This window comes from Quercus suber, unplaced genomic scaffold (assembly GCF_002906115.3).
Source record: "Quercus suber isolate HL8 unplaced genomic scaffold, Cork oak 2.0 scaffold_209, whole genome shotgun sequence".
Lineage (NCBI taxonomy): Eukaryota > Viridiplantae > Streptophyta > Magnoliopsida > Fagales > Fagaceae > Quercus > Quercus suber.
The window spans coordinates 83,883-103,434 of NW_027069667.1; the positions used below are offsets into that span (position 1 = coordinate 83,883).

The 19,552-nt window shown below is 34.4% G+C and overlaps 2 protein-coding genes and 1 long non-coding RNA gene across 5 annotated transcripts; 2 read left to right on the forward strand and 1 right to left on the reverse strand.

Moving 5' to 3' along the window:
* Positions 1-632: 632 nt before the first annotated feature.
* LOC136070091 (uncharacterized) lies at positions 633-2,473 on the forward strand. The gene is made up of 2 exons (XR_010631334.1): positions 633-1,989; positions 2,088-2,473. It is a non-coding gene; the product is annotated as an uncharacterized LOC136070091 (long non-coding RNA).
* A 4,170-nt stretch (positions 2,474-6,643) lies between these two features.
* Positions 6,644-8,693, forward strand: LOC112028513 (thymidine kinase a). Its single transcript, XM_024061216.2, has 4 exons — positions 6,644-7,002; positions 7,430-7,574; positions 8,394-8,515; positions 8,669-8,693. The coding sequence occupies exons 1-4, from the start codon at positions 6,857-6,859 to the stop codon at positions 8,691-8,693; spliced, it is 438 nt and encodes a 145-aa protein (XP_023916984.2). The 5' UTR covers positions 6,644-6,856.
* A 5,110-nt stretch (positions 8,694-13,803) lies between these two features.
* Positions 13,804-17,508, reverse strand: LOC112028490 (probable serine/threonine-protein kinase WNK11). Of its 3 annotated transcripts, XM_065779462.1 has the most exons (4): positions 17,380-17,508; positions 16,164-16,667; positions 15,095-15,511; positions 13,804-14,347 (listed from the first exon to the last, which is right to left on the reverse strand). In XM_065779462.1, exons 2-3 carry the CDS (start codon positions 16,665-16,667, stop codon positions 15,125-15,127), a joined length of 891 nt encoding a protein of 296 aa, XP_065635534.1. In that variant the 5' UTR covers positions 17,380-17,508; the 3' UTR covers positions 13,804-14,347; positions 15,095-15,124. The 3 variants fall into 3 exon arrangements, with proteins under 3 accessions (XP_065635534.1, XP_023916956.1, XP_065635535.1); XM_024061188.2 differs by lacking the exon at positions 13,804-14,347 and having other exon boundaries at positions 14,900-15,511; XM_065779463.1 differs by lacking the exons at positions 13,804-14,347; positions 17,380-17,508 and adding an exon at positions 17,174-17,293 and having other exon boundaries at positions 14,900-15,511.
* Between the last annotated feature and the right edge of the window lie 2,044 nt (positions 17,509-19,552).

Consider the following 19,552-nt stretch of genomic DNA (forward strand, 5'->3'; position numbering starts at 1 on the left):
TTATTTTTCTCTCATCTTGAACAGAAAATATCTCCACAGCCTTTCAACAAACTCAAATTCACTACAGACTTTCAATGCACAATAGTCAATCCACCATTTCTATCCTCAAATCTCCTGAAAGTTACCTAAAAAAAGAAAATACACACACACACACATACACACGAAGAGGCTAATCTTGCTATGTTACTCAAAGCAATAACCATTTTCACATTTTGTTAAGAAGGTAAAATATTATTTTCATCCCTACATTTTCACTCCATTCCCACTTTGGTCCCTGCTTTTTTTTTACCACTTTTAGTCCCCAAAATAAAATAAAAAAACCATTCTGTTTTGGTCCCTATTGTCATCTCACTAATGGAAAATAGCCTACGTGGCAAACGGAGTCCATATTGGCACACAAAATGCTAACATGGCTATTAAAATAATAATAACAAATTTTATTTCACATTTAAAATTACCACATCATCATATAAAATTTTTTAAAAATAATTTATCAATTTTAACTAAATAAAAAAAATTAAAAACAAAAAATCGCATGAATTAAGATCTGAGTGGATTTTGAACCTAAAAATTTTAAAACCAAAAAATTATCAATTTTTTTTTTCTCTTTTTTGGGAAGAATACGAAGAACTCAAAACAAAAATGAATTCATGTTTTTGAAGCTCTGATAGCCCCAAATGGAAAAAATAAACAAAACAAATATTATGTTGAAGAGCCCCACACTCTCTCACCCGATTCAAACACAAACCAAATTTAAAGCCCCCTCTCTCTTTCTCTCTTCATAGCTCCTCTCTCTCTCTTTAGATCAAGACCCAATCGTCACCTTCACGGCCATGGTTTTCAAATCTCGTCTTTTCTTATCTCAAGCTCTCTTCTCACACAAACCCTCGGCTCTGTCTGTCTCTCTCTCTCTCTCTCTTCTCTCTCTCTCTCTAGATCAATCTAAACCCTTGGCCACTATTGTATGGTGTTTGGATTTGAAACCCATAAACCAAACCCAGAAAGGACCCACTACCATTCGTGGTTGTGGTGGTCAACGGTGAAGGATTAAAGCTTGAGGAGCTTTAGTCTGGGTTCCTCACAGTGAAACAAAAGTAAAAGACCGGATGGTTGTGATTGGTTTGAAGATCAGTGAAGGATTAAAGCTTGTGGGTGTGGATGTGGTGGGTTTGGAGATTTTGGATCATTGGTTTGAGTTGAGTTTTGGATCGTTGGGTTTCAGATCACGGATTGTTGTGATTTTGTGTTTCGATTGTTGGGTTGTTGCTAAAGATGGATTGATGGGTTTGTGTTTGTGTTTGTTTTCTTGCTGATTTTTGGGTTTTTTTTTTTTTTTTTTTTTTTTTTGTTTTTGTGTGTGTGTGTGTGTGTTTGGTTGACAAGAGAGATCTAATGTTGGGTTTGTGTTTGAATTCTTATTGGAGACCGGTTTGTGTTTTTGTGTTAGTTGACAAGAGAGTTTTGTTGTTGGGTTTGTGTTTATGTTCTTGTTGGAGATCGGTTTGTGTTTTTGTGTTTGGTTGACAAGAAATGGTAAGAAAATGCTAGAAAATCTGGGCATGTGTTTTTATATTTAAAATTTGGGTTTGTGGCCTTTAGTGTTCTTGTTGAAGATGAAGATAGATCTAAATTGATGAATTTTTTGGATTTTTATTTTGTTTTTTCTTTTTTATTTTGTTAAAATTGATAAATCAATGTTTTTTTAATTGGTTGTTGATGTGGCATTTTTAATATTATTTTAATAGCTACGTTAGCATTTCATGTGCCAACATGGACTCTATTTGCCATATAGGCTATTTTCCGTTAGTGAGACAACGTTAGGGACCAAAACGGAACGATTTTTTATTTTGGAGACTAAAAGCGGTAAAAAAAAAATGTAAGGACCAAAGTGGAAATAGGGTGAAAATGTAGGGACGAAAATAGTATTTTCGTCTTTTTAAGAGTGGTGACTAGCGAGGAGGAGGCAACCACCCAAAACAGAGTTACAAAGTATTTTTCTCAAATATTTCTTTCTATTAATGTCATTTTCTAATGAGATAATTAAAAATAAAATGCTCATTGGGCTTCAATTTTTTTTTTTTTTACAGAAGGAGCATTACCAATGCTTGAGTTTCAGTTCATCGAACTTTCATACGTACATTGCTTCTACTGGCGCCAAAGGATAGGCGGAGGCCAATGCTATTCCTCACAGTAATGATTAATGGGCAATGGGAATGGGTGTATAAGTTTTGTTTCTGATTGATGGGCGTGGATTGATTGAGGGGTGTATAAGTTTTGTTTCTGAGGGATGGGCACGGATTGATTGTGGAATCGCAATTCAATGGCAATCACCAATTTCATTCTTTGTTTCTATAGACTTCTAGGACTCTCTTATCCCATCGACAAGATGGGTTTATTTTATTTTATTTTTCCTTTGATTTTATAAATAATGTATGTCTCAAGATGGGTTTATTGATCTGTGGGGAATTTTTTATTGTTGTGCATAAGATGTAATATGTAAGTTGTTAATTTACTTATCGAAATTGTTTGTATTTTGTCTTTATCAAAATTTGTATATATTTTGTCTATTTACGCTGAGAGAAATATACTAGCTAAAAAAAAAATCCTATGATCAATTAGTTCAATTTCCACTCTCTTTTGTAGGCTTTCGTTACTTTTCATAGATCTTTTTTTTATTTTAATTGCTTTGTTGTATTCATTTAGACAAAATTTTTAACTACTTTGCTTCCAGAATTTTGTTTTCCCTTTATTCTTATACTTTGGATTAGATTGATTACTCAAAATCATTTCAATTTCTTAATTCAATGTTTGTTGGGGTAGTTTTTTGCGCGTTGTCACGTGTCTCCTGCTGGAAATGTGACTTTGCTAAGTCTGGATTTGTTTTAGGGAGTTCAACCCGAAACTTGACATCGGGCCGCATAGACCAATGGCTTCCAGTGTATTTTTAAACCTACAAAATAGATGAAGTCTAAAGTCTTAGAATCATGATAATGGTTGAAAAAATAAATGATATACTTAGCATGATAGCTTTGATTAGATGGTGAGTTGATATGTTATTATTATGTATATTAAGTGATGTCCAATGTTAGAAAATAATTAATTAGGTGTCAAATGTCCAACAATGGGATGAGTCCAATTGTCCATGTCTAGTTATGATTCATGGTTCATGTTCAACATAATAAGGTATGTCCGGCAATGGTCCATGAACTAATAAGGTATACAACCAACAATGGTTTATGTCCAAGTAATATGTGTCCATTGGTGGTATATGTTTGAATAATATGTACAACTATGGTAGATCAATTTATTAATATATATGTTCATTAATGAAGTACTAGTGTGATCATGTTTATTAAATAGTGAGATGATATTAAAGTAACTTGCATCCAACGGTAAGATAATAATGAGTTAACATATACTTAATAATGTAACTTCAAAGATGGAGAAAAGTATTGACTTATCTTTTATGTTTCTGACTCCAGCTATATAGCAGCACTTCATTCTTTATATGATTTGTGGCTCGGGTTGTATGGCGTTAATGAGTTGATAACCTTCATATTTTGTAGCTCCAGCCGTATAACATTAGTGGACTTAACATTTCAACAACATTGGAAAATAAGTCCAGCGGCATAATAACATTAATTGAGTGGTATAATGATAATGAATAAAATATACTTAATAATATAAATTTGAAGACAAAAATATAATGACTTATCTTCATATTTCAGCTCCAGCTGTATCACATCAACAGACTTAACATTTCAACAACATGATGAAGTGAATCCTTTAATGGTGACTTCATGTTTGAAGGGAAAAATGGATGCAACTAGAGGGAGAGAAAGAGCATGTCCAGCCGTTTGCATCGGTTGGTTAAGTTTGTCCCCTTAATCATGCTCTTTCCTGATCTGTAATGCTCTTTTAGTTTTTAGTCAAGTATGAGTGCTATTGTCTTTCATAAGAAGGGCTTTTAATTTCACAAGTTTGTGCCTTTCACAAGAATAGCTTTAAGTATTAGAAATGTACATCTTCAATGAGAATGACTTTAATATGAAGTCTTTGTGCCTTTTAAGAGAAAGGCCTTAGTATTGATGTTCATATCTCTTCCATGAGAAAGGGCTTTTGTAATATTCTCTTGGAAGAATGTTTGATATGTTTTAGGATATGTGGAGATGGTAAGAAGTGTATATATTTTGTGAGATATGGTGTTTGTAATATGTATAGGAATTATATGTAGATATTTTGTTGGACATGAATCTTGTATATGCATACTTTGTGAGACATGGAATTTAAAGATGTATGAGAAGTATGTATGGGTATTTTGTGGGGGATGTGTTTGTAAAATATATGGAATTATGAGATAGATAATATGAAGGTTAAATGTAGTAAAGGTTGTTGCTGGGGTTGTTTTTTGTATTATGACATTGGTTATGTTGCTTTATAAGAAAAAATGTATTGTAAGAGAAATAGAGAAAGAGATGTAGATGTGTTTTTGGGCAGCAAAATGATGATACTTTAGAATAATGGAGTGTGGAAAGGATGGGTAATGGGCAATGGTGTTATAATATGTGTGTGGTGTTGTTATCTATGAAGAGAGATTTTGTAAGAAAGATGGAGAAGTATGAGAATGTGTATGTGGTAGCCAAATGAAGTTTCAGAATAAGGGGTGTGAGAGGGATCCCCCATGATTTGTGACTTGGTCCTCTTTATATAGAGCCAAGCATGTAACTAGATTAGAACTAGTTGAAGGGAAATTTAGCAAATAAGGAAAAATCTTTGACAATATAAGCGGTCTCATTAGTGGGATTTTGTTTTTTAGCCAAAAGAAGGAAGTTAGAGACTTTAATGGTGTTGAAGTTGCTGCTACAGCTGTCAATCATAGCTGTGAGCTGTCAAATGATGTCATCTGAATGAGATCTTTTGCTTGAAGGGAAAATATCTGGCATTACATTCATGGTTTGGCTAAAAATAGCAATATAATCTTTATGAGATTCTTCTATTTCTGGTACCATAGCTGGAGCCACTACAGAATGTGCAGGAGCTATGGCAGCTTCTGTAGAAGCCGTTTTTGCAGAAGCTGTTTTTGCTTCTGCTGGAGCTATTTGTAGCTTCTGCTGGAGCTACTGTTGGTATTTTCAGCTAAGTTTTCTCTTTTGAAAAATTATATGCTTAGTCCATATATAATGTTGGTAAGTAATAGACTAGTTGGTTGATATTTGATGAAGTTTTAGAGTTGTAATTATGGTTTTTTTTTTTTTTTTGGTATTTTAACCAAATCTTGGGGAGTAAGATAAGCATTTAATGCTAGATATGAGATATTAATATATATTTAGCCATGTGCTTGGATTTCATATAGTTTATATGAAATGCTATAATTACATTTTTAAACTTATAATATATGATGAACATTAATTTTTATATAAAGAGCATGGGGAGTTTTATCATTTTAAGTATTATGCGATATGAGAGGTTTATTAAATGTTACCTATTGCACACTAACCCGTTAGAGTTCAGGAAATTGGGGAAGACATGCTAAGCAACGTGCTTTCCTTTATCAACTTTAAACTACTGAAACTTTACTGAACATACTTCTTAGCCCTCCAAACCATAACTCCCAAAATTCCCCTGATGAGACTCATTAGCTTGAATCATGAGCCAAAAAATGAGATGATGTGCTATGAGCTTGAACCATGGGCTTTGATGCATTTTTGTGTAAATATGGGCTTTTTTGGGCTTTAAAAGAGATTTTTCCAAAATCCATGATAGTGTTGACGTGGTGCGAGTTGAAAATGAAATGAAGCCATGTAGTGTGAAAAATTTGTCCTCAACTATGTTTGAGAAGTTGCTATCTTTTTAAGATGGTAAAAATTGGGGAATCAGTTTTGTCATTTTTTAATGCGACTTCTGAATTTTTGATTTGGGGGTTACTATGTTTTTAACAAAGTCCTAATTTTCTATTTTGAAATACAAGAGAACAATTTCGAAGAAAATTTGTTCGATCATGCTAAGTTTCACACATGAATTTCTAAAATTTGAAGCGTTTTAAGTTTTAACTCAACGGCTCACTTCCAATTTTTGTATTAACTTGGTTATCCAAAATATGAGAATGTTTCAAAGGTTTCCAATTATGAATTTAAATGGTTATCTAAAACCCTGTAGTTTAAAGAATGTGCAAATGTTGGTATGACCCAAAATAATTTCTATTGTTACTAATATTTCATTATGGGTGATATTTTTAGTACTATGCCTTAGTTCTGTGATACACATTTTAAGAATATTTTTTTAAAGATTAGTGATAATTTTTCATTTATTCTAATTTGAGATTTACACATTTGTCCAATAATATTATGCATTCGAATTACTAATAAATCTAAGAATGTCATAAGGGATTTAGATAATTATTTAAATTCATACTAGCCTCTGAATACGTGCTCACACTCGTGCTCAGAGGCTCATTTATTTTTATTTTTTTAAATTAATAATTTGTATTAATTATAATTAAGAATTGCTACATTTTTTAATTACAAAAATACCTATAGGTGTGATAAGATTTATATGAAAAAAAATTCTTAATTCCCAATATGGTGTTTACAATTACAATCCAACCACGTCCACAATTGAATTCTCCCTCCAAAATCACATTCTCATTCCCTCCAAAAACATTTTCAAAACAAGCTCTCATTCACAATTCACAACCCTCCAAAATCGAAATTCAAACAAAACCTTGAACCACTATTTATGTCAACTCCTCAAACGCAAGACACTCAAACTCACCAATCATTCGTTCACTGCCTTGAAATTCAAATTCCCATATTTCTCTTTTTCAAATCAAGAAGCCTATCTCTCTCTCACCACTTCCATGGCCTCCTTCAAGCCCTCAATTCCCATTACCAGTGACCGCTCTGCCCGGCCTTCTGGCGAGGTCCACGTCATTGTGGGCCCCATGTTTGCTGGCAAAACCACCGCCCTTCTCCGCCGGATCAAGTCTGAGGGCAACAATGGGAGGCATGTATATTAGGCAATTGGGGTTTTGTGATTTTGCTCGAATTTTTACTTTTTCTGATGTTTGAGTATAGTTTTTAGCCTTGGCATAATAATGGGTTTTTGTCAAAATTTTATGTTGGCATGATGATTAGAATGAAGTTTTGTTATTTCGGTCTAAGTCAGGGCTTGATTCACTTGTTTTGACCCTCCTTTGAGCAGAGTCAGAGTATTTAAGCTTGGACTAATAATTGGTTTTTGTCAAAATTCGAGATTTGCATGGCTAGAATGTGATTTTAGCTGAATTGTCTTGGTTCATGGTTATTTATTTATTCAAGTTATATATAAAATGTAAAAATTGAGGCTTTCGAGAAGTGAATTGGCCTAATTTATTTATATAGTTTTAATTTAATTAATTAATTAATTTTTGGGGATTATGAATTGTTTGTAGGAATATAGCAATGATAAAATCAAGTAAGGATACAAGATATGCGAAAGATTCGGTTGTGACACATGATGGGATGAAATTTCCATGTTGGGCATTGCCAGATCTGTCATCGTTTAGACAGAAATTTGGGGTTGAAGATTATGAAAAGGTAATCTTAGAGTTGAAAAGTGTGAATGTTTACTGGGTTTTACTGTTTGTTTTTTTAGTTATAATAGGGTGTTGACGTGTTGTTTGTTTTGTTTTAAAAATCCATTTTATTAGGGGATTTGAATGAAATTAAATTGCCATCAGATATTGGTGGTTAGGTTGGTATTAACATACGAAGTTTTCAAGGCCAATTCACACCAGTTTCGTTTCCCTTTTACTAACTATGGTGCGGTAATTCCCCTTTTGCCCCTCTTAGTTTGATGCTCAGCCTAAATTGAGTACATTGGATGAATAATGTATTCCATTGCTTTCAAGTAAGATTGGTGACATTAGATATAATGATAAAAAATAATAATAATGATGGGGTGTGATAAATAGTTAAAGTTTTAGATGTTCAGACTATGTGGTAGCTCACTGAAATGATCACAACTTTGCCTTTGAGATAATTTCTCTATAATCCTTAAATACTATTATGTAAATCCAGAAAATATGAATATTTTTCCACTCCTATAACTTCATTTTAGTCCCTACCAAACCATGTCATCTCTTTGATGCCGAGGAGGAAGAGAAAAAGAGGGATGAAGCTTTAATGGTGCAAGTAGTATCATGTATCCTGTGGGTGATATCTGGTTTATTCACATATAGGAGGATTGAGGCAGTGTATGGTGAGGATGGTTGATGGGATTCAAGATTGATGATGTATTATGTTTGTGATTTGTAGGTTTTGAGTGTTTCTACTTTAAACTTTAAACTAGTGCTTTAAGTGTTAATAATCTGACATGTATAGTTTCATCCAACTGTATTCACCTTATGTTGACAGCTAGATGTAATTGGTATTGATGAAGCTCAATTTTTTGAGGATCTTTATGAGTTTTGCTGCAAAGCTGCTGACCAAGATGGGAAAACTGTAATTGTTGCAGGCCTGGATGGTGATTACTTGAGGTGCTTGTCGAAACTAATTTTCAGTTTTTCCTATGTGATTATGTATTGTGTAGAAATTTGTTGTAGAGCTTATGGCCCAGTACTGGTTTTTATTGTTTGCTTTGGTTGATCATTGTTGCATCCCATTTGATGTTCACATTACTCTATTGGCAGAAAGAGCTTTGGCTCAGNAAGGTAGTAATCATAACAGCAAATGTTAGGGAAACTATATATATTATATATATATATGGTAATGAATGTTCTTAGAGTATTGGCTAATAATCCATTTAAAGAAAGTTTTTAAAGGAAAAGAAAAAAAAAACATTTAATATTTTGACTGCTTTTTTCATTTTTCATAAAAATGGTGTCAAAACTTTCTTAAAATGGATTGTTAGCCAATGATCTAAGGGCATTCGTTAGCATGACCTTTTATAATATATAATATATGTATATATCGTAATTAAAGTAACATCACTTTTAAATGAGTTCACTTTTAATACTACTTTTATTATGCACTAATTATAACATATCATCTTATGGTAGTTATGAAAAAATTTATGTCATTAGAGTTAACATGAATATTTTGAACATGATATATACCCAAAAACAACATATAACATATTCAATCAAAAACAAGTTCAGTGGCTTTTTTTTTTTTTTTATACAATGGTGGCATTATTTTTTTGGAATGTGTTTTTATAATTTGAAAACATGATTTTAAGTCACATTTTTAGTTATAAATCACAGTAGTATGTAAAACACATTTTTGCATTTTACAATTTGTAAAGGTGATAAGTTATGATAAAAACAACATCACATTTACATAAATTTAGTATAAATCATATACACACACATATATATATATATATATCATGCACTAACTAATCACATGAATTCAGTATAAATATATATATATATATATATATATCATGAACTAATCACATGTTATCTCAACAATTATGTGTCTAATGATGCTTTTTATAGAATTAGAAAAGTTAGCAATAATATAGGGTTTGGTGGCGATCTCAAGGAAAAAGGAAAGAAAGAAGAATGAAAGATGGAATTATGAATAAAGTATGATAAAGGTGAAGATGAAGTGCGGATGAAGTTTTGTAGCATATGGTAACAGCCAAGACGGCACGTCTTCTTAAAATTTGGGTTCTTTGAAAAGAGAGTTTTGCTTGCTTTCTCCCAACAACAATTCTCAATCCCAATGATCACTTTTCTTTGTTTTGGAAAAACATAAATAATACTATTACACTAATTTTTACTTTTTACTTTTTTTTAAAAAATTTTAAATTTTTTAAATTTTTATGCAGTAGTATTTATATATGGGTTATGTATGCACACATGCAGGCATATAGTTGAAAACTGTTTTGGCCTTTGGGTTTCATTGATTAAGTACATTAAGTACGTATCTGCATTTATTCATGGTGGTTTATATTCTATACAAAATTATAATAAACCAAGTGGGCCTTGGCAAATCTCTCACGTATTAGAATAACTCACCTTAGATCTTTAGAACTCAAGCATTACACAATACATTCCTTCAAAGCTGCATTTATATATATATACATATTAAACAGTAAAAGGATCCATACTTTGATCTCAATCAATTATTATTATTTAATACTGCATCAATTCGAGCGGATCCTAAAGTAGGAAGCAATTTGGCACCCATTGATTTTAGAACTCCAAAAGCTATTTAGGCAGCTTCCCCGATGAATTAGATGCTCATGTCATTTTGAGAAATTACACTGCCTCTCTTACATTTTTAACCTTGATGTAAATCTATTTTTTTTATTATAAATAATTACGATAGGATTTTTTTTAAAGAAAAACTTATGACATTAGTTTTATGATTATAATCCTTATCATCAGGTTAAGATATCAATTAATTTTTTATGTAGGCAAGATTTGAATTCAAGTTCCTTGTCTAAGAGCATCCATAGTGGTGGTGCTAAATAGCTATATTGCTATTTTTAGCATCATCAAATACCAAAATGTGCCCTACAATGGTAGAGCCAAATTCATATTTTTTTGGCTCTATAGCTATAGTGCACAACTACTTTTGGCTATGCACTGTAGCCGAAAGGTTAAAAAAAAAAAAAAAAACCTATTTTATTCATGTGTTCACACTGGTTTAAATATCTTATTCATTTCTTTTCTCTCTTTTTTTTCCCTTATTTTTTTCTTTTCCTTTTTAGATCATCTCGTGCTCTCCCTCCCCATTTTCTTCTCCATTTTGGCTGTTGCAGTGGGTTTTGTGGATTTTGACTATGAGTTTCGTTATGTGATATCCCAATTTAATTGATTGTGTGATGTATGTCGGTGTGTGATGAGTCCCATATCGGGTATTTACTGAGTAGATTTGAGCTTTATTAACAACTACAAGAAGTCTCAGTTGTGACTAGTCCTTTTGAGATATAGCGCAAATGTGACTAACGTTTTTCCTTAGGTCATTACATATGGTATTAGAGCTGGTCCAGTAACGCCATGGCGGCTCGGAGACACTACCCCACAAAGTGGGCCTTAACGAGAACGTTAGGGATTTAAGTGGGGGAGATTGTGATGCCTACATGGTAAATACCCGATGTAAATACCCAGTAAATACCTAGCTCAACCCAGTAAATACCCAATGGGGGACTCATCACAAACTGACACACATCACACAATCAATTAAATTGGGAATCACAATCTCCCCCACTTAAATCCCTAACGTTCTTGTTAAAACTCACTTTGTGGGGTAATGTCTCTAAGCCCACACAGGATTACCGGGCTGGCTCTGATACCATATATAACAACTCAAGAAAAAACGTTAGCCACATCTGCGCTATACCTCAAAAAGACTAGTCACAACTAAGGCTCCTTGTAGTTGTTAATAAAACCTAATTCAACCCAGTAAATACTTGATGTAGGACTCATCACACACCCAAACATATCACACAATCAATTAAATTGAGGCATTACAATCTCCCCTACTTAAATCCTTAACGTCCTTGTTAGGGCCTACTTTGTGGGGTAGTGTCTCCGAGCCCACACGGGGTTACTAGGCCGGCTCTCATACCATATGTAATGACCTAAGAAAAAGCGCTAGCCACATCTGCGCTAGCCACATCTGCGCTATACCTCAAAAGGACTAGTCACAATTGAGGCTCCTTGTAGTTGCTAATAAAGTCCAGATTTACCCAGTAAATACCCGATGTGGGAATCATCACATAATAAATCAAATTGGGATATCACAATCTCCCCCACTTAAATCCCTAACGACCTCGTTTGGGCCCACTTTGTGGGGTAGTGTCTCTGAGCCCACACGGGATTACCGAATCGGCTCTGATACCATATGTAACGACCCTAGGAAAAGCGCTAGCCACATTTGCGTTATACCTCAAAAGGACTAGTCACAACTGAGGCTCTTTGTAGTTGTTAATTAAGCCCAGCTCAACCCAGTAAATACCCGATGTGGGACTCATCACACACCCACGCACATCACACAATCAATCAAATTAGGCCATCACAATCTCTCCCACTTAAATCCCTAACGTCCTCGTTAAGGCCAATTTTGAGGGGTAGTGTCTTTGAGCCCACACGGGATTACCGAGCCGGCTCTAATATCATATGTAACGACCCAAGGAAAAGCGCTAGCTACATCTACGCTATACCTCAAAAGGACTAGTCACAACTGAGGCTCCTTGTAGTTGTTAATAAAACCCAACCTAATAAATACTCGATGTGAGACTCATCACACACCACACCACATCACACAATCAATCAAATTGGGGCATCACAATCTCCCCACTTAAATCTCTAACGTCCTTGTTAGGGCTTACTTTGTGGGGTAGTATCTCCGAGCCCACACGGGATTATCGAGCCGGCTTTGATACCATATGTAATGACTCAAGAAAAAGCGCTAGTCACATTTGCGCTATACTTCAAAAGGACTAGTCATAATTGAGGCTCCTTACAGTTGTTAATAAAGTCCAGTTCAACCTAGTAAATACCCGATGTGGGACTCATCACACACCCACACAAATCACACAATCAATCAAATTGGGTTATCACACGTGATTTTATGGTTGTGGTTGTGGCAGTGGGTTGTTGTTGTGGTTGTGATGGTTGGTTGTCATGACTGGTGGTTGTGGTGGTCAGTGGTGATGGGGTTGTGATTGAGGCTGTGGCTTTGTTTTTTTTTTTTTTTTTTTTTTTTGCATTGTAGTGTTTTGATTTTTATTATTTTATTGTATTGTTTATGTTATTTTATTGTGTTAAAAGCTAAAATAAATCCACTCATATTGGGTTTTTTGTAAAGTGAGAAAGTAAAATAGATAAAGTAACTTTTAGTGGAACCAAATAGCTAAAATATGGCTCCACTAATGTGGATGCTATAAGGACTAAAAAATTATGAGTTAAATTAATGAGAGCCTACAGGTCTATTTGGATATCATTTATTTGTTGAAAACTGAAAACTTAATGTTGAAAACATTATAACAAAATAATCTTTAAATGTGTGAATAGTGCTGTGAAACCTAAAAATATATGAGTACGTGCATTTTGCTGAGTTTGTTAGTCCCATAAACAGTGCCATAAAACCCCAAAAAAATTGCAAACGTAGTTGAAAATAGAATTTAAGCTATCCAAACTCACACTACAACTTTTATCTAAAAGTTATTTCAGGTTTTCGTTGTACCCTTAAATTTACATGCAAAAATAAATAAATAAATAAATAAATTCCATGCAAGGGGGCTATTCTACATGCAAATGACTAGTGCCGAAAAACATTGCTCATACATTTTGTTCATTATAGCCCACCGGAATGTTTTGGGCCTTTTAGCTCAAACATAAGATACAATGTAGCTTAACTTGCAGTTTTTTTAAAAAATTATTTTTTCGGTGTATTTTGGGTTTATACAAAGCAAAAGGCCGGGAACAAAAGTTCATGTAGCCCATTACTTTTTTTCCCTCCATAAATAAGTAAATATGTGAATTAATAGACATAATATTACATATGGATGATGAGGAAAGTATATATAGTTACTCAACCCATTACATTTCCATGACTATATCAATATGTGCCATATATAATATATTCAACTATCTAGTATTTTAATCATACAATCCTTCAAGTCATTTAAATAAAATAATTCACATACGTATTAAATAGATTATGTAATTAAAATACGTATGGATTAGACGGCCATTGAAATTTTTTTATTTATTTATTTTTTATGTGAATACCGAACTTATATTAAACTTTAAACTAAAATAGTTACATCATGGATTAAAGCTTGCTCAAGAAAGCAGATTGGACGGTCATTGGAATTTCTTTATTTATTTTTTTTATGTGAATACTAAACTTATATTAAACTTCAAACTAAAATAGTTACATCATAGATTAAAGCTTGCTCAAGAAAGCAAGGACTCCATCCAAGTTTCAAAATCAACGATGCCTAAAGCATGTTTAGCTAAAAAATGGGCTGATCTATTACCCTGTCTCTTGATGTGAGAAAAATCAACCCTGTAGCAGGACCCACAAGCCATTAAAACTCCTCTGATCACAGATTCCACAGCAGCAGGTGGATTAGAGAGTCCACGTAAAGCATTAAAAACCACCAGTGAATCTCCTTCCAACGTAAAATCATAAACACCAACCTCCCTTGCAAACTTCACACCTTCCTCCCAAGCCTTTACCTCAGCTTCTAATGGACCCAACGGAGCATTTATTTTCTTGCTTATTGCAGCCACCACCTGACCATACGAGTCACGGCTTAAAGCCCCAACTCCAACTGATTTCTGTGACGCAAAAACCGTTCCAACTGATTTCTGCGATGCAAAAACCGCTCCATCCACATTGACCTTACACCGTGAAATAGAAGGAGGGTAATTGGAATTAATATAGGTATAAAGAGATTTGGAAAAAGATTTGAATCCAAAGCTGGGACTTGACATGTTAGTATTTTTCTAGACATATGCATCAATTCACAAGGTTGGTTTTAGGGTCCAAAGTTCAAATTGGATGTATACATGTTCAATTCAATTTAGAAATAGCTAGGAATTTTACGTGTAAGAGGGTAATTGTCTTTGACCGGATTGATATCAGGTGCACTACGCCAGCAATAATATATTATTGGGCAGATTCCACGCAAGAATTACTACCTCAACCTCAACAAAGGGATTTGATATTACTTTAGCATAAAAAAGATCCTTCCAAAAGGAAATGCAGATGCAGTGCAAAGCATGTTTCAATTTGCAACTCATGTTTGCCTCATTCAGCACCTGAAAATAAGCTTTACTAACCTAATTCGGCCTTCTATGAGAAACATTATGCAGCAAGCACTAACAATTATTGGCTCTAGAGTTGCCTAGGCCTTTGTCTCAAAACAAGGCAAGACTGCGGATACAATACCCTTAAGAAAAACCAATTAGAGACATTATCTAGTATTGATTGATTACAAAAGAATCAAATTATACTGATCAACAAACAAACTAGACTAGACAGGTCTAATATTATTGCTTCAGTCTACTACTTTTGTACACAATAGGTTTTAGCGACAACATATCTAGAAGAGAAATAGATATGGATGGTTCTATGTTAATGGCTACCTCTAAGCATATCGTTCACTCAAGAAGTCATCAACCAGTTGGCTCAGTCTCTTCATCACTGACTTCAGAAAAGAAAGGGTCTTTGAGAAGATCAGAGGCTGAAGGTCTTGCCCTTGGCTGGGCTAGGCACTTCTCAATGAACGCCTTCACTTCCGGATCCATCTCCTTGTTCAAAGCTTGGGGCTTCACTCCAGTCGTTACCTTCTTGTATATCTTGGCAACGCTATCACATTCGCTGTATGGGATCTCCATTGTCACCATCTCAAGCAAGCACATGCCGAAGGAGTATATGTCAACCATCTCAGTGTAGTCTTCCTCATACAGCTCTGGTGCCATGTACTCTGGTGTCCCTAAAATTGAATGTGCTGCATGGCTCTTTCCTACAATTGCCGCAAATCCCAGATCACCGATTTTCACCTATACGGATAAATAATACTGCTTCAGGGTCACAAATTCATAAAATGTCCAAAGAAAACTAGATTCAACTGTGAATATGTTACCCGATTAAATAAGAGAATGTTTAACACCTGAACCAAGGTACACAAGGCTCTGTATGGATACAGGAAAACCAGATCCTGGAGTGGTCATTGAAAAACCAGTAATTCTTATTTTTAGCATGAAATGACATTTATTTTTTTCCTCTCTCTCTCTCTCTCTCATTTAAGATGATGTGGACCTCCTCTGTCACTCTCCAGAAAAAGGATCACAGAAGGTTAATATATAACAATCACTAGTCTTACCCAATATCCTTTTTCATCTAATCAAAGCCTAAACTACACCCTATTGGTAGCCATATCCAACCATTCATCTGGTATTCATAGCCAATCATCTAGTATTTATTAATAAGATATTTGGTGATAAAACAAACAATTGAGATACACTACCGTAAAAAATATCATGTAAGTGTAAACATCTTGCCTCCATGTGCTACATATACATTCACCATTTATGGTATCTAAATTAATTAAACAGGATAAAAACACAAGAATCCAGATAGCCAATTTAGGCTCATTAATTTTTTTTCCTATAAAAGGAAACCAATTTCTTAAGATTGAAAATGACTTAGTACCTGGCCAATGTTTCCATTGATAAAGATGTTACTGCAATTAAGATCGCGGTGAATAATACATGGCTCATGGGTATGCAGATACTCCAATCCCACAAGCACCTGCTTTGCCCACTTCTTCAAGGCCTTAATGGAAACATGGCGATGCCTCTTCCTGTAATCCCTCAAATTTCCCGATGTGCACACCTCAGTAATGAAATTCAACGTGTTACGTTCATCATCCTTCCATACACTGTAACAAACAATGATGTATTTGTTTTTCAATGTCCTCAACAGCTTAACCTCAGAGAGAAGCCGATTGATAAGCACCGGATCGTCACTGAAATTCCTCAACCTGACCTGATTCCAGGCCACCTCTATACCTTCCTCCTGATCAAAAGCCCTGTAAACCTTCTTCACAGCGCCAGCGCCTAGAAGATCATTGTACCTCCCAAACCGTCCAGTGGGATCAACCTCAGCAAACGCTTCAGTTTCACGATCAGTTGTGTTTGCGTTTTCCTCAGGCATCTTCAAAGATCAACAATTAGAAGTGTTAAAAGCTAGGAAAACAAATGGGTTTTCCTATATCTAACAAGTTTTATATTATATTTCTTTTAATTGGTAAAGTTACAAACGCACTTCTGAACCTACAATCTCACCATCCATCGACTTTCCCCTTCAAGGGGATGAGGTGTAATTTGAGCTAGAAGCGATGTATAATAAGTTTCACACAAACAATGTACTATACAACAACATAATAAATATGACTCAGAAAAATTGTACTAAATATTTGCCATATTGGGCGTATAATTTTTCAGCAACAAAATATTGAATTTTGGATACAGAAGTACAAAATCCACTATATATGCATTCTAAAATTTTGAGACATGCAAAATTCACATTAATGATTCAAACTTAATTAATACTTAGAGAAAGGCAGTACTTCAAATGAATTAATTAGCAACCATTTGCACCTAATACTCAAAAATTAGAAAGAAATGATTTAGCTATTAATTGATCAAGTAATCACAAACCTTCCTAGGGTTTCAGCTTTCAAGTACAAAATTCCCAATCCCATTCATGAAAATTATACTAATTTTTAACAACAGAAAATTTTCAAAAAAAAAAAAATCAAAAATCAAAAATCGAAAAAAAGCAATGAAGAGAGTAGTGTTTTAACAATCAGAGATACAATACTAGTATTATTATACGGAGAGAGAGAGAGAGAGAGAGAGAGAACCTTGAGAAAGGAAGAGAGAGAGAGACAGCAGAGAAGGGTGTTAGCTTAGCGTGAAGAAACGAAACACGGAAAGGAAGTGAGTTAGCTAGCTAGCTTTGAGTGAAGGAGCGGCGCTATTTATAGGTGTCGTGCCCTCGGGATCTGTCTTCTTCTACACGACGTCGTTAAAATAATACCTACTGCCATTGTCATCATCACACTATAACTATATTACTCTTGTGCATAATTAAATAAATAAATAAAAAACCCTACCCGACTCTTCCCAACTCTACTTCTTGTTTCACTACTCGAGCCAACACAATGTGAATACATGTTTGATTTTTTGCCATGCGTCAAAATTATGTATGCTCTACTGTTTCAGTGCATATTGGAGTATTGGAGTCTATCTTTGCCCTTGACCATTAACACTTATCAGTTTACCACACTCATTTTAGAATTTTATTTTATTTTACAAAATTACGTTTTAACCCTAAGTCTTGGGTGTTTTTATTTTGATAATTTATATTTGATTTTGTTTTTATATTAATTTTGTCATTCATTTCTATTTTATCTCACTATTCATTATAAAATTTTCTTCCTACAACAATGAAATTTATACATTCCATAGTATTTTAGAATTAGTATTTCATAAAATAATTAAATATGAAAGAAATTTTTTGGGGGAGGGGGAGAAATATGAAGCAAATGGGTGATTATATATGAATGTTTTTTGAGAACATCACATTAAATTTCATTTATAAATGTGAAGTTTATTTACATACAAACTATCATATAAAACCCATTATATTAATTTCATTTATATCTTTGTAGTTTTTCCCACTTTCTAAAAACTATTTTTAAATGAAATCCTCTACTTATATACATATATATATGTATATATATATATATATCATTAAATAAAATAATATTTCATTATTTTGGGGTTATAGTACATTGGGTCCTTTCTCCAATAGGATATGTCACAAGTTCCAAATAAGTTCAAGACTCACAGACTTAGATAGTGCTTTGTAGGTTACTAAGACTTGTGACGTTTGAATCCAAGTGTCTCATCTAGTTCCTGTCTCAAGATCCCTCATAGTGTTTTCCCTCTTTTCTCCTTTTTTCAAATTCAAAGAAGTTTTTCAAATGATCTTTTTGCTTTGATTCCTTATTGCTGACTGGTTTTCACTGATGGCTTCACCCCCTTTTATAGTATATTCCTAAGGTTTTTGGTGTACCACTAATTCCATTCATTTGCTGTCTTGGGTACCCGAACCAATGTTGTGTCAGCAATATTGGTGGCTGGTCCGTTTCTTATTTTCTCACTATGTTCCCCTTTTGAGGTTTCCCCCCCAAAAATTTCCCAGCTGACCTTCCTCTTTTGGGAGGATCTAAGAGATAACTTTCAATCTTCTCTTCCTAAAGCTTCTAGATGCTCATTTTCAACCCACCTTTATGGCTGCTTCACCTTTTGTCATTTTCTCTAAATGGGCAAATTCCTCTCTGTCAGGTTGAAAGATTCCCAGCCACCTTCCTTCATGGTCCACCTTCTGCGTTCCCCGAGATACCAGGCTCCTTTTTATGAAGTGTTGATTCCTAAGTCATCAGCCTTTTTTTATTCCATGGCCAACTGATGGGACATGCTGATCTTCGTCCCTTCTGTCCATGAGCATGCTCCCTTGAGCTGTTCCAATTCCAGCTAATCCTTTTCTGCATTTCCCTAAGATTCAAGGTTTTTGGGAGTCCTAGGGTATCCTGGTCCAATCCCTTTCTAGTCTCCACAGGAAATTTTCCTCACAAAGGTTGGGCTGAGCTTCCCTTTTCCTTTTCTTTTCTTTTCTAAGATCCAAATCTTTCCTATTCATGGGTAAAGGCCTCCTCTTGCTCATTTTAAGTGGGCCTTGGTTGGCAAATTGGGACTTGCCTTTCTTTGGGGGCCTCTTTAGGTTTTAGATTTCAATATTTACGATGTTTTGGGCCTTAACACAATACTTGTGATATTTTGGACCTCAACATTTAGCTCCCTGAGCTCGTGGGTTGCCTGCAGCCCACGCATAAACAAACAAGATTTTGGCCTCCCAAAGTTTTGTGGTTGGTACTTTTATTTCCTTCAGGGTCCTTTTTCCTTTTTATTCTATGATCCTGGCCCTTCACGTTGTCCTCTGGTATCTTGATTCCACGTTCCCACTTCTTT

Coding starts and splice junctions, on each gene's coding strand:
- LOC112028490 (XM_065779462.1), bottom strand. CDS start 16,667: ATGCCTGAGGAAAACGCAAACACAACTGATCGTGAAACTGAAGCGTTT. Junction 15,512..16,163: donor TCAATGGAAACATTGGCCAG/GTACTAAGTCAT, acceptor TTATCCGTATAG/GTGAAAATCGGTGATCTGGG.